The 14,762-nt window shown below is 56.7% G+C and overlaps 1 protein-coding gene across 1 annotated transcript; it reads left to right on the forward strand.

Annotated features, from left to right (window-relative positions):
* The first annotated feature begins 3,707 nt into the window (after positions 1-3,707).
* LOC149744106 (sodium- and chloride-dependent creatine transporter 1-like) lies at positions 3,708-7,430 on the forward strand. The gene is made up of 10 exons (XM_089903904.1): positions 3,708-3,731; positions 5,038-5,141; positions 5,230-5,354; positions 5,983-6,095; positions 6,228-6,365; positions 6,445-6,547; positions 6,639-6,739; positions 6,829-7,146; positions 7,266-7,358; positions 7,401-7,430. Exons 1-10 carry the CDS (start codon positions 3,708-3,710, stop codon positions 7,428-7,430), a joined length of 1,149 nt encoding a protein of 382 aa, XP_089760030.1.
* The last annotated feature ends 7,332 nt before the right edge of the window (positions 7,431-14,762 follow it).

Below are 14,762 nucleotides of genomic sequence, written 5' to 3' on the forward strand. Positions count from 1 at the left end.
ATATTAGTTCCCAGCTATCTACTTTGCTCTGACTGCCGTATGGTACTCCACCAGGACGGACTTGCTGTGATTTACTGAACGTTTCCCCTGTTGATGTACATTCTACCGGTTTTTGACAATGACAAACAATGCTGTAATTAACACTATGGCCAATGCTGCCTTGTTCACATACACAAGAGTTTTTCTGTGATAGATTCCCAAAGGTGGGTCAAAGGATATGCATATCTTAATATTTAAGAGGAAATGCCAATCAAGTGTCCAGATAGATTCTACCACCACTCTGATAGTGTGTGAGTCTTTGTTTCTAAATATAGCCTTCTCAAACACAGATTTCAGTTAATTAAATTAATCCAAAGAAGATGTGGCACATATATACAATGGAATATTACTCAGCCATAAAAAGAAACGAAACTGAGTTATTTGTCGTGAGGTGGATGGATCTAGAGTCTGTCATATAGAGTGAAGTAAGTCAGAAAGAGAAAAACAAATACAGTATGCTAACACATAAATATGGAATCTAAGAAACAAAAATGGTCATGAAGAACCTAGGGGTAACACGGGAATAAAGACTCAGACCTACTAGAGAATGGACTTGAGGATATGGGAAGGGGGAAGGGTAAGCTGTGACAAAGTGAGAGAGTGGCATGCACATATATACACTACCAAACGTAAAACAGATACCTAGTGGGAAGCAGCCGCATAGCACAGGGAGATCAGCTCAGTGCTTTGTGACCACCTAGAGGGGTGGGATAGGGAGGGTGGGAGGGAGGGGGACACAAGAGGGAAGAGATATGGGAACATATGTATATGTATAAGTGATTCACTTTGTTATAAAGCAGAAACTAACACAGCATTGTAAAGCAATTATCCTCCAAAAAAGATGTTAAAAAAACTTAATCCTGCAGTGAGAACTGCTCTGGTCCCAAAAAGCAAATCTTAAAAAACTAAGATACAGGGGCTTCCCTGGTGGCGCAGTGGTTGAGAGTCCGCCTGCCGATGCAGGGAACACGGGTTTGTGCCCCGGTCCGGGAGGATCCCACATGCCGCAGAGTGGCTAGGCCCGTGAGCCGTGGCCGCTGAGCCTGCGCGTCCGGAGCGTGTGTTCCGCAACGGGAGAGGCTACAACAGTGAGAGGCCCGGGTAACGCAAAAAAACAAACAAACAAGGAAACAAAAACCTAAGACTCAAGCGGTTCAAACTGTTTCCAAGTCACTTAATAGGATCCCAGAACAAAGCTTAAGAATAAGTTCAGGAATAGAAACACATCCAGCACCCAAGGGAAATCTTATAATGCCTAGCATCCAATCTAAACTTACCGGGCATGCAAAGAAGCAGGAACATCCAAACCGTTATGACAGAAATCAGTTAAAATGCATCGATTGGGAAGGAAGAAGTAAATGGGCCTTTATTTACAGACAAAATGACTGTATATGTAGAAAGGCCCATGGGATTTATAAAAAGAGCTTTTACTATCAACTGGTGAGTTTAGCAAGGTTGCAGAATACAAGCTGTTTTAGAGGGAGCTTATCACCTCACCCCAAACACTTAACCAACTGCCCCAGCACTTTTCTTTGCAGACCTGAAACAAGGTCGGTAAGCCACAAACTCTTACTTAGTATTCTGGCATTATACGTTAATATAAAAATGTAACTATAGAACTAAGAAAATATTCCAAAATTAACACTGAATGGCAGGACACAATTTTCTTTTTGTTCCATTTCTGACATTGTCTTCAATTAGGTGCGCTACTTGAATAGCTGAATCCCAGACCTCCCCTCCAACCTGAGCACAAATGCAAGAATATTAGGAGGTGCAGGAGCTAAAACTAAACTCAGACACAGAACAGCAGGTCAGTTGTATTTTCTGCAGTTAACATTTAATCACCAAACAAAATACGTGGACCCTGAGCGGCCAAGGGCCAGTACAGGCAAAAGACGAGGCCGCAACAAGTGGTGACCCCTGAAGAAAGCAATGCCCTAGGGAAGGACGCCAAGGACACGACACATAAGTTAGGGTTAGCGCCCTGGGGCCTGCTGACGCTAAACGAAAAACTGGGTAACAATGTCCTGCAAAATGTGAACCACCGAGGAAAGCTGGTCCACACAGAACATGATGTAACTTCGGAGTTGGCCAAAGTCTTCAGCAGTCAATCGGCTAAAAGGGAGGGAAAAATAAAATTCAAGTTCGGGGGAGAAGCACGTCCCTCCCTGTCCACCAAAACCGACAATCCCAGAGCAGCACACTTCTTCTTTAGGCTTAACCCTGCCTTACAGCTCCACCTGGCCTGAGCCTGGCTCTGGCCACCTGCCACCAGCCCCTTCCTAGACCCCTCTAGAACCCACATGACCAGGACGTTGCCCTCCACAATGAGCTCCTTCTGAATGGGCTCTGGGACTACAAAGTATACACTCAGCCACTGGTGGGCGATCTCCGCGGCCATGGGCGATGGGAAATGCACAGTAAGGGTGCTGGAGGAGATATGGTTAAGGCACCACCCACACTAATGATTTCGCCCGTGCCTCAGGCTTCCTCCTCACTGAAACCCGCCTTCCCCCCCACACATCCTGGCTTCCCCCCGACACCACCCCTGAGGCCGCCCACAACCTCCCAACCTATACACTGAGGCCACCCTGGACATCACCACCCCTACCCTCTGGTTTCCCTCAGGTTGGTTTGCCCCACCACCATCCCATCAGCCCAGACCACCCTTGGCCCATACCCTCCAGCCGCTCAGAGTTCCCTCCTTGTACACTTCAGGCCCCACCGCCTGCAGCCCCTCCCCACAAACCACCTCCAGCCCAGCCCCTGGCCGCCCGGCCCACGGGTGCTCCTGCAAAAGGATACCACTGTAGCGCCTGTGGACCCGGACCTCCGGCCCCGCGTCCTGTGTCTCCACGTGGCCCTGTGGCGTGGACTGCCCACTGGATCTGCACAAGGCCACCGGCTGCGCCACCTGCCTCTCCAGCGACGCCAGGGTTGCCAGGGTCTCCAGGGGTGCCAGGATCAACCGGGTTACCGCGGTCCCCCTGGCCACCACGTGCTGCTCCCACTGCAACGGCCGCGGCACCTGCGCCTTCCTCTGCTGCCCTCATGGCTCCTTCACCATCTGCCTCAGACTCCATCTAGAACCGCTTCCACCCTCCCGACGAGCGGGGGAAGAAAAAAACGGTCCCTCACAAAACCAACCTTCTAACGGCCACTCAGGTGGGGATTCCTAGAGCGCCTGCGCAAACAGACCCTTGGTAACGCCTCCTGACTCGTGATTGGTTCCCACCGACAGAGCCTGCAGGCTTTCCAGCCAATGGTCGCCCCCTTACGAAGCTCCGCACCCCAGAAAGCTGTGTAACCCCAATGAGCCTGCGCAGACAGAAACCCACATCTTCCGGTCCCTCTAACCGGCCTACCTCGGGCCCAGGCTCCCCGTAAGCGGCTTAGCCATGAGGCCTCCGGGTGATGCTCCTCGGCGTGGTGTGGCTGGAGCTTCCCAGTGCGCATGAGCAAACAGATCCCCACCCCCATCTCCTAAGTCCTCTGAGAACGGCGAGCCCCGTGCACTTCGAAGTCTGTGTCAGTGCCAACCTGGCCAACTTCACGTGTGACCAGCGTGCTGAGCGCAGGTCCCTGTCATCGAGTTCTGGAAGGGAGTCGGGCACCTCTGGGCCAGGCCCAGCCAGCCCTCTGGTCTCCCACACGTAGCTCATGTCTGCATGTCTGTTCGTGTGCACGCGTGCGTGAGTCGGGGCCCAGCCCTGCGGGGATGAGGCCAGGGATGCAGAGCGGGCGGTGCCTGCCCGCCTGGGGAGGGAAGCGCGGGGCTGCTGCTGGGCCCGCTGGGGACGGCGTGGGGCCGGGCCGCCAGGGGCTCCAAGGCTCCGGGGCCAAAGACTGCAGCTAGTTCAGGCTGCAAGCTTGGCCCGGGCTGGCCAGGTGCATGGGGGAGACCGGGTGGCCGGAAGGGCTGTGGCGGTGGGGGGACGGAGGTGGGAGGGGAGGGGAGGAGGGGCTGGGGGCGCCACCCCAGGACCACCGGCAGTCTCCTGGCCCTTTGCTGGCACAGCCCTCATTGGCATTCCCTCCCTCAGGAACAAAGTCTTGAGGGTCTCCGGGGGCCTAGAGGTTCCAGGGACCCTCAGCTGGGAGGAGACCCTGTGTCTGCTGGCCTGCTGAGTGCTGGTCTACGTCTTTGTCTTGAGAGGAGTCAAGTCATCAGAAAAGGTACAGCCGGGGTGACGGCAAGCCCGGGGACAGCACTGCCTGTGGGGTGTGGGTGTCTGCCAGCGACCACTGCTGCCACGGGAGGAGACGGCACCAGGGCCAGAGCCCGAGGAGGGGCAGGGACTTCAGTCCGGACCACTTGATCCCCACCCCCTGACTGGAGAGTCCTCTCCACCCTGCGCCTCCAGGCCCGGCAGCCTTCCCTCCCGAGTGGAGGTGGAGTGGCCCCGGCAGCGGCTGCCCCTTCCCTGGGGTGGGGGGCATCCGTGGCTCGCCTTCCCTGGCTCGCCTTCCCTCCCTTCCAGTTTCTCTCGGTTCTGGCTCTGTGTCAGCTTTTGACCTTCTCGGTCTGTCTCTCTCACCTGCCTGTCTGCCCTCGGGGACCCAGCGGGGAGCGTGGACCCATCCCTCCCTCAGGGGCTCCCTGTCAGGTTGTGGGGACAACTGTGTCAACAGACACACTATAAGACAGCCTGCCGGTGGTTGCGGGACACGCGGGACACGGCCAGGTCTCTGGAGGGCGGGAGCGTTCCGGCAGGGTCCGCAGAGCAGCCGCTTGGCGCTGCTTGCGTGGGAGGCAGAGGCCTTTGCTGTCGTCTTGATCTTGCCTGTGTCTCTGGCTAGCTGAGTTCTAATCCCCGGCACCAAGGACCCCCGCCTCTCTGCAGACCAGGACCTGGAGTCGGCACGGGAGGCGTGGGACCTGCCTGCGGGCTGCGGCCTTGCTCCCCGCCAGGGGAGGGCCCTGCTTCTCCCTCCCTCTGCAGCTGACCTGTGCTCGCCGTGGCTCCTCACACCTGCTCTCCCCTCGCTCATCTCCAGGTATGGATAGATGCCGGGACCCAGATTTTCTTTTCTTACGCCATTGGCCTGGGGGCCCTCACGGCCCTGGGCGGCTACAATCGCTTCAACAACAACTGCTACAAGTAGGCACTACAGCCCTGCCACCCCTGCCCTGCCTGCCCGTGGCCAGCAGGCAGTCTCACCAGCCCACACGGTCCCCTCTGCCCCCAGGGATGCCATCATCCTCGCACTCATAAACAGCGGGACCAGCTTCTTTGCTGGCTTCGTGGTCTTCTCCATCCTGGGCTTCATGGCCACAGAGCAGGGCGTGCACATCTCCAAGGTGGCGGAATCAGGTAAAGACGCCCCAAGCCCCAGCCCGGCCTCCGGAGCAGCGGTAGCTGCTGTCGTAACGGACCGTGTACGCGAACGCACACAGAATGACGTTCTGAGAAATGAGAACAATTCAAACTCAATTTGTCCCATCACTCTGGGCCAGGAGGCCTGGCTGAGCAGCTGCGAGGCACAGCTGTCCAGCCACCTCAGGCCAGGCCACGTGGAGCCCCGAGCCCCCATCCGTCTGTATCCAGGGGCCTCGGGGTATGTCCTCACACTTGCCTGAGTGTTGTAGAGGGAAAGGTCGGCCTTTTCTGGGTCAGTGGTGATCTGCGACCACAGTAGCTGCCGGAACCCAGGCACAGAAGGCTGAGCCAGACGTGCCACTCTTATGGGTACAGGTCTACCAAGGGCTTGCGGGAACCTTCCAGCCCCTGGTATGGTGCGCACATGCGCGCGCACACCCACACACACACACAAACACGAGGGCTTGAGTGGCCCGGCAGTGTCTTGACAGAAGTCGAAAGGCCCTTGGCCACAGGGTGCCCTGGCATCGTCCACTCCTCTGGTGCCGTGGTGCAGTGTGGAGGGGGACAGGACGTGGGTGGGGGGGCTCCAGGTGTCCACACCCTGCCCCTTCCCCCTCAGGGCCTGGCCTGGCTTTCATCGCCTATCCCCGGGCCGTCACGCTGATGCCTGTGGCCCCGCTCTGGGCTGCTCTGTTCTTCTTCATGCTGCTGCTGCTTGGCCTTGACAGCCAGGTTTGAGAGGGGGGACGCAAGAGAGGGGACTGGGAGGTAGGGGGGAGGGGGGCTGGCGAGCAGAGGGCACACTGGGCGACGGGAGATGGCAGGTGGGTGGGGAGGGGCACGGCCTGAGTTGCCCGGCCACAGTTTGTAGGTGTGGAAGGCTTCATCACCGGCCTGCTGGACCTCCTCCCGGCCTCCTACTACTTCCGTTTCCAAAGAGAGATCTCCGTGGCCCTCTGCTGCGCCCTCTGCTTTGTCATTGATCTCTCCATGGTGACCGATGTGAGTGGCGGCAGGGTGAGGGATGCCCCTGGCCTCAGGCTGCCGGCTGCCACCTTCCCTGACCTGGCTCCATCCCCAGGGCGGGATGTATGTCTTCCAGCTGTTTGACTACTACTCAGCCAGCGGCACCACCCTGCTCTGGCAGGCCTTCTGGGAGTGCGCGGTGATCGCCTGGGTGTACGGTAGGTCTGGGCCGACAGGCAAGCCGGGGGTGCGGTGCGGTCAGGGGTTGTGCGTCTCTAGCCCTGGCCCTCCGGCCTCACGTGACCCCAGGAGCCGACCGCTTCATGGACGACGTGGCCTGCATGATCGGGTACCGACCTTGCCCCTGGATGAAATGGTGCTGGTCTTTCTTCACCCCGCTGGTGTGCATGGTAAGGGCCGGGAGAGGCTGGGCAGGGCGAGGGACACTGAGGGCTCGCAGTGGTGGCTGCCGGCTGAGCGCGAGGCTTCTCGCCCGCAGGGCGTCTTCATCTTCCACACGGTGTACTACAAGCCGCTGGTCTACAACAACACCTACGTGTACCCGTGGTGGGGCGAGGCCATGGGCTGGGGCTTCGCGCTCTCCTCCATGCTGTGTGTGCCCCTCCACCTCCTGGGCTGCCTCCTCAGGGCCAAGGGGACCGTGGCTGAGGTCAGTTCCCCGCGCCCCGTCTCCCGCACACCATCCCTCCCTCCCGTTGGGTGGAGACGTGATGTCCAGAGCGCCCTGCCCCTTCTCCCACCCGCCGGGAGGGACAGACCGTTGTGCCAGAGCCTCTGGGCCAGCTCGGAGGGGGGTGTACGGGAGGAGAGTTGGCCCTCCAGGGCCTCGCTCGGTGGTGGCGGCGGAGGAGAGGCCTGTCCCTAGCCTCTGTTCTAGCAGCCACTCGGCCCTCCACTGAACCCCTATTTCCCTAGCGTAGGGAGCGGGGCCTGGTCAGGAGGGGCACGGCCCCGGGCCCCAAGTTGGTGGCAGGTGGCGGGAAGCGGAGAGAGGCCAGGGACAAGCAGGTGCCCCTCCCCAGGGACCCAACGTGTCCCTCTCTCCCACAGCGCCGGCAGCACCTGACGCAGCCCGTCTAGGGCCTCCACCACTTGGAGTACAGAGCTCAGGACTCGGATGTCAGGGGCCTGACCACCCTGACCCCAGTGTCTGAGAGCAGCAAGGTGGTGGTGGTGGAGAGCGTCATGTGACAGGTGCCCCGGCTCACATCACCAGCTCACCCTCTCGTAGCCATAGCAGCCACTGCTCTAGCCCCCCACCTCCCAGGGGGCTTGCCTTTCCCTGACACCTATGGGGGTCTGCCTGGGGGGGGGAGGGGAGGAAGCACCAGATTGCTTATAACTAAAATAACTTTTTCCATTTTTAATAAAATGCCAAAAATATCACAACCCACCAAAAATAGATGCCTCCCCCACCACCCTTAACCAAGCTGGTGCCCACGCTGCTTCCCAAGCCCTGCCGCCCGCCCTCCAGTGCCCGCTACCGTCACGTCTCACCTGACCCTACCAGGCCCTGCCTGCCTCTCTCCAGGCTGTGCCCAGCACACCCTTGGGTGGCCCCTCACCCCAGGGACAGCAGTGGCAGCTCGGGGAACAGGGGGACTGGAGAGCAGAGGGGGCAGGCGAGGGGGGGCAGGGGAACCAAGGCGAATATATCAGCTGGGCTAGACCCCTCTCCCCGTCCCTACTCTAGAAGCTTAGAGAGCCAGCCAGCAAGGGAACCTTCAGTTCCTGAGCCAACTGCCACCAATAGCAGTTGTGTGAGCTTGAGTGCATGTGTGCGTGAGTACATAGGTTATAGACATAGATCTCTATTTCTTCGCCAAGGGGGCGTCATCTCTTACCTGACGGACTGCTGTGCGCCTGCTCTCTGGGAACCCCTCCTCCCTGGGCGGGTCAGTGGGTTATCGTCATGTCACCCAGGATCACGCCCCAACCACACAGACCCACGTCCTGTCCCACGGCACCCAGGAGAGGGTCTCCCTCCTCCCTGGGGCCCCCTGTGCCGCCAGACTCCCACCCCACCTCCTGGGAGTGATGGACCCCCCTGTCTCTGCACCCTTGCTCACCCAGGGCCTTGTGTGTGTGCACGTTTGTGTGGGTGCACACGTGCACAGGAACACGTGGGTCGGTGCTGTGCACACACGGCAAGGCCGTGGTGGATGGGAACCCGAGGCTGCTCTCCTGTCAGCAGCATTCCCTTGCCTTAAGTGCGAACTCGACCGAGGCGGTCATTAAAAAGGGGTCGGGGGCTCAGAGGCATCTGAGCTGTGCCTTAAAGGAAGAGCGAAGTTTAGATAAATGGCGAGGGTGGGAGACCGGTCAGTACCTTGACTTTTCTAGCGTCTTTATTGCGGACATTTCACATGTACGCACAAGGAGAGAGGATAGTGTTTTTAAAAATCCGCCTACCTTTCACCCGGCTTCAACACTTGCCAACGTTTCACTAGTTTATTTTGAAAATAAGGAAGGGTTTAGGGGTGAGAGTAGTGAAAATAATATCTCTTGAAGAGATAAAAGAAGAGGCACCCCTCGAAGCTTGTCCAAATACAGGGGTGCCCGTGCACCCCTCTCGTAAGGGTATCACATGGCCCTGAAGCACAGGGCCCGCGTAGGGTTGCAACGGGATGTGGTCGGCAACAAGCGGCTACTGGTGTTTCGGCCGCTGTCTCTCTGACTTTCACGTCAGTTCTCTCTCCACATACGCTGAAGCTAGCGATCACCCCACCTTCACTTTGATCAACCTGGAGTCGCCATCTGGGTTCCCTGCAAGGACCTCATGATGGCACCGCCTCCTGCCCCTCCAGGCTCTGCCCTTTCCTAGGTCTGAGGGCGCAGGCCAGAGAGCAAGTAGGGCTGGACACGAGGGAAAATTACCCACATGGTTCCTGCCCTCCAAGATCTGCCACTCCCATTGAGGAGTGCCCCTCTGGTGGCTCTGAGGGCCCCTCTGTGGCAGGAGGTGGGGTCATCGTCTAGGAATGATGAGGGAGGTGGTAGGAGACATGAATTGAGGAGAGTAGGCAAGGTTGGGGTTTGGTGAGGAAGGTTTTGGGGGTTTAAACTATGAGGAAGTGTACTGTTGACCGAACACGAAGGCTAGAGGGAGGTGATGATGGTTGTGGTTGAGTTTTCCAATGAAGGGTCATCAAGGACCCAGACCCTTTCCTTCCTGACCCTTTTAAACAGCATGTGGGTGTTCTAGGCTTGGTGCTGGGTGAATGACTCCTGCCTAGGAAAGAAGAGCTCGTAACCATTGTATATTTTCTAAATAATTCATTTTATTTTAGTCTTTTAAATAAGGTGCTCAACTCGCCAGCCTCATTTGTGAGCTCTTTTGTGCCTTATGCTTTGTCGTATCCCCAGTGCCATGGGCAGTGCCTGGTACCCACAAGGTGCTCATTCACTCATTCAAGAATTATTTGCTGCTAAGTGCTAGGATGCAGGGATCCAGGGCACCTCGCCCAGCCTGTGGGGTGGACGTGGGGTCAGCAAACACTTCCTTGGGATCATAATGCCGGACCTGAGTCCCTGAATCTCGGAGGCTCAGCAGGATATTGAAGGCTTCCCTTCCATTAGCAGCCAGAGTCTGAAGCTGTTCCTATGCCAGAGCTCACGGGGGGGGGGGGAGGCGGGGGGGGGTCAGCGTCCAATTAGTGCTGATTGAACACCTGTTATGTGCGCGGTGCCGGGGCGGCAGGTTAATCACAGTTCTTGCCTTCAAGGAGCCTCTCGGCCAGTCAGGGAGAGAGCAAAGCACTTCAGCCCTAGGTAATGAGTGAGCGCACGGGCACTCCCCAAGGCCGCCAGGAGTGAGCGGCCCTTGAACCCATGGCACCATGAGGAGGGGCCAGCTGGCCCAGAGGCTGGAAGCGGGGTAGGTCGGGAAACGCGGCGGAGAGGAGGGCGCGCAGGAGGAGGGTGGAGTGGGGTACAGCCCCTGGGCTGGCTCTGCCTTTGCCCCCTTGCCTTTACCTCATTTGGACTTGGGAGCTCGCTCCTTGTACTTCTAGCTCTTTGGCCGGAGAAGTGTCTGACGGTGCTCCAGGGTCTGGGTGTCATCGTCCGTGAAGGGGCCGTGAAACGTTCACTGACCCCCCCCAGAGCTGCTCCATCTCGGAAAGCGTCAGGGTTTGTTCCACGTGTGACGGCGGGAAAGGGGGTTACCGGTAAGGTCCAGGCGCCCGCAGAACCACAGCACAGCCCTCGGGAGGAGGCGTGGGGCTGCGAGGGCTGCACGGACATGACCGACTGGGCTCTGGCACGTGGAGCCCCTCTTCCCCCTCCCCTTGCATTGGACCGCCGGCCTCGTCTGCTCGTGGCTCTCCAGGAGTCTCTTGAGGGCCCCCTCGACTTCCTTGCTCCTCAGACTATAGATCATAGGGTGGAGCACGGGAGTGACACTGGTGTAGATTAAGGACACAGTTTTGTCCTGTTCTGGGGCGTAGCATGACTTGGGGCGAATGTAGATGAATATCGTGCAGCCGTAGTGCAGAAGGGAGACCAGCAGGTGCCCAGCACAGGCGGAGAAGGCCTTGCTCCTGCCCTCAGCCACGTGGATTCTGAGGACGGCAGCGATAATGAACCCGCAGGAGAGCAGGGTCAGCAGGAAGGGAACCAACAGGATGAGCAGGCAGACGCGGAAGACCGCGACCTCACTGGCCCGCGTGCGTCCGCGCAGGCCAGGAGTAGCACAGCGGGGATGTCACAGAAGAAGTGACTGATCTCATGAGACTGACCAAAGGGGAAGAGGGATATCAGTGTGGGGAGGGTGAAGGAGAGCGCAAGTCCGCTGACTCACGCCAGAGCCAGCATCTGCAGACACAGGGTCCTGGCTATGATGACTGTGTAATGCAGGGGCTTGCAGACGGCCACAAAGCGGTCGTAGGCCATCGCAGCCACGAGGAAACACTCTGCCCTGCCCAGGGCACTGAAGAGATGCATTTGCAGGGCTCAGCCCAGGAAGGGCATCCGCTGGCTCCCGGACAGGAAACTGGCCAGCATGCTGGGGACGATGGCCCATATATAGCCGATTTCAATGGTGGACAGGTTGCGAAGGAGGAAATACGCGGAGTCAAAGAGGGTGATGAGCGCAAGAGTCGTGTGCCCTGCTAGGGTGACAAGATGCATGATTAGAAACAGTCCAAACATGGAGATTTGTAATTCAGCCAGGTCCCCAAAGCCCAAGACAATGAATTCAGAGCTCAAGGTGTGCTGCTTCTGCAGTGGGGCCATCCTGCGTTCTCCTCTGTCGAGCTCCTGGGCCGGAAAAGGCAGCTTTCTAGCAATTCTCTAAGTCATGGGAGACCCTGGAGCCCTCTCCACAGATGGCCATTGTCCCCATTCTGTGAGCCTTTTGAATTCTGCCTTCTGTTCAGTGAGAGCGGCGGAGTGCTCGCTCTGATGGTGACGTCACTTTAGTTCACCTGTTGAGTTATTACAGAAACGAGCCGAGATGAGTGAAGTTGTCTTTAACAGACCCTAACGAAAGTCCTCCTTCTGACTACGTTTTGAAGAGCGGCCTCAGGGTAGGGGTTGGGTGCTGAGCGTGATGTTACTTAGGTTGGAACAGAGGCCGGGCCGGCGGGGTCATTGACGCCGTGGGGAATTCCCGTGGGATGGAAGGTCCGGCGAGTTGGTCTTAAAGACACTTTGACTCTGTGCGTTGGCTATGTTGTCCCTCCCTCGCCACCGCCCCTCCCCACCAAACTCCCAGGGTTCCTGCAGCCTCCCCTGTTTCAGCTCCGCTGAGTCGCAGGGAGACCCCGGCTTACGTGTCACCCTGCTCTAGACACCTCTTCTGAGCCCTGGGCTGAGTCAGGCGGATTCTCTCTCTGGCTACCCCAAAAGCCTGTGGGCTCCCTGATGGCAAGAATGATTTCTTATTTAGGCTCTCAAACAGTGGCTGGTACATATTAGTATTATTGGTGAAGATCTGTTGACTAAAAGTCTGTTGCTCGTTTCTGCATCCTCTGCAGTTAGGGCAGAGTCAGACGTTGAGTAGGCGCCCAACACGTATGCTTGAGTTAATGGTTAAGTGAAAGCAGGGAACCTTTGACGTATTGGGGATGCTGAGGTCATGATCGTCCAGGGTGGGAGGAAGCAGGACAGAACTAGGACATAGTCGGCACCTTCCCAGACTTTGGGGGACACGTTTGCTTCTCTCTTCCCCGGTAGGACCAAAGATACAAGTAGGAGGCCTTATGCCTAGGCTTCGATTCCTTCCTGTGCATCCCTTTCTCACAGCAGAGGAGAGGAGAAGATTGCTAAAGAGTCTAGAGATCTAACACATCGAGACTCAACAGGAGTGACCTGTTGAGGTCACTGAGATGGGTTCTCTTCATTTTCAGCGCCTCGTGGAAATGGAGTTGTCACCTCAAGGACAGGAGCTCACTTAGGTACCATTTGGACCGGGGCCAAAGTGTGAGACTCGAAGTGTGTTCACTGAAACCTGAAAACCCATTCTGCTGATGGTTTTGCTTGGCCCAGACGGAGTTTGTGCTTCCAGTTTTCCAGCCCCTTGCATGTCACACTGACTATTCTTTGGGTGTTCACTGACCAAATGGGCGCCTAGAGTCTCTGAGCAGCACGGGTCCCTGGAGGGCCGTTTGCCCACTCGTTACCGCAGAGCCGATGGTCACGACGTCTTCCCCGGATGACGCCTTCCCTGCTCCCAGCCCTGCCACCAGCTCCGCCTGGAAATCACACTAAGTGCCCTGCTCTGCCAGCGGTCTGAGTGAGGCCATCCTTTCCGGGTTCTTGTTTCTCTTCCTTGGACTCGGACCCTCGGCTCTGGCTTGGCCACAGCTGATCACTTCCTCTCTTTTTTCCCATGACGGGGCTGCGGACATGTGGGGATTGCTTTGTTTCATTTGGGCCCTAAACCTTGAAAATACTGAAAACACAAAGATGAAAGTCAAAGACTTTCAAAGACACATGATCCAAACGGTTGAAAAGCGAGAAGTGAAAGTCAGTGTGACTTTCTCCCCCTGCTCTCCCAGAGAGCATCGCTCTCAGCCGGGGGGGCTCACTTCCTTCCCTGCTTTGTCCGGTGCGTACAAACGCAAACACTTCACGCACACACTCACACGAATGGGCATACGCACACACACACGCTCCCACACGTGTACACAGGAACAGGCATGCACACACCTTACACACGCAAGCATAAACACGATCACATGTACGCACACATCTGCACACGTGTATGGACACACACAGTGCACACGTGTATGGACACACACAGTACCCACCTGCGCGCATACATTCACACACACCTGCACGCATATATGCACATATTCCCACACTCACACGTGTATGTATATAAACATTCACCACAGTCACACATTAAAAAAGCTGAAATGGGATCATATTACACATATAAACTGACTGCCCTTAGTGTTTTCACCGCATAATGTGTCCGGGAGAGGTTTTCAGTCAGCACATAGCTGGTTTACGTCAATCTTTTTTTCTTTTTCTTTTTTTTAACATCTTTATTGGAGTACAGTTGCTTTACAATGGTGTGTTAGTTTCTGCTTTATGACAAAGGGAATCATACTTCAGTCTTTCAACTGCCGCATTCTACAGTATGGATGCACTGTAATGTCATTAAGTATAATGAAATAATACAACAAACACACGATAACAGATAAAACCTATACACAAAAGTAAATAAAACATAATTAAAATAACTGAGACTTGAATCAGTCTTTCATTACTTCGGTGTTGCAGTGGTTTCTATTTGTTTCTTACCACACGCCACGGTCCAAAGCATAGCCCCGAGTGGAGCGCGGAGCAGCGGCCCCGCGTGAGTACGGCTCGTGCATCCTTCCTGCTCTTTTCTCGCGTGCCTGGAACGGCCCCGGAGAAGAGATGTGGTTTTGTTACCTGGGAGGCACAGGTCAGCGCGTGAAGCGGAAAACCGGGGAGAAGCCCGAGGAGGAGGAAAGCCCATCTTCAGGGAAGCAGCGGCAGCGCCGAGTGGCCTGGACCCGGTGGCACAGCTTCCCGCAGCCTGGCCGGTGGCTTTCCCGCCTGTCCGGACCACGGGGAGCGAGCCCTCGGAAGCACTGTCTGATGGCTGGAAGGAAGGGAGTGTCCTTAGAGGAGCTGCTACGTTGGCCCTAGAGGAGAGGTGGGGAAGGAGGCCGTCCCTGTGGTCCACCCCACCGAGGGGAGGCCCTTCCCTAGGTCACACAGCTGAACCCAAGCCCAAACTCAATTACTCAGGTTTTCCTTGCCAAAAAAAAAGAAAAAAGAAAAAGAAAAAGAAAAAAACAGTCTAGATCTTGACAATGTCGTTTAACTCAGATCTGCTGAAATTGCGGGCCCACTGTGCCGTCACCAGTATGCGAATGGGCCTCAGGCTGATTTTAGAGGCAGGAAATGCACAGGTTTGCTTGGGTTTGAATC

The sequence above is a fragment of the Delphinapterus leucas genome, chromosome X, assembly GCF_059928025.1.
Source record: "Delphinapterus leucas isolate spDelLeu-1000000601 "Yukka" chromosome X, BTC_Dleu_Yukka2, whole genome shotgun sequence".
NCBI lineage: Eukaryota > Metazoa > Chordata > Mammalia > Artiodactyla > Monodontidae > Delphinapterus > Delphinapterus leucas.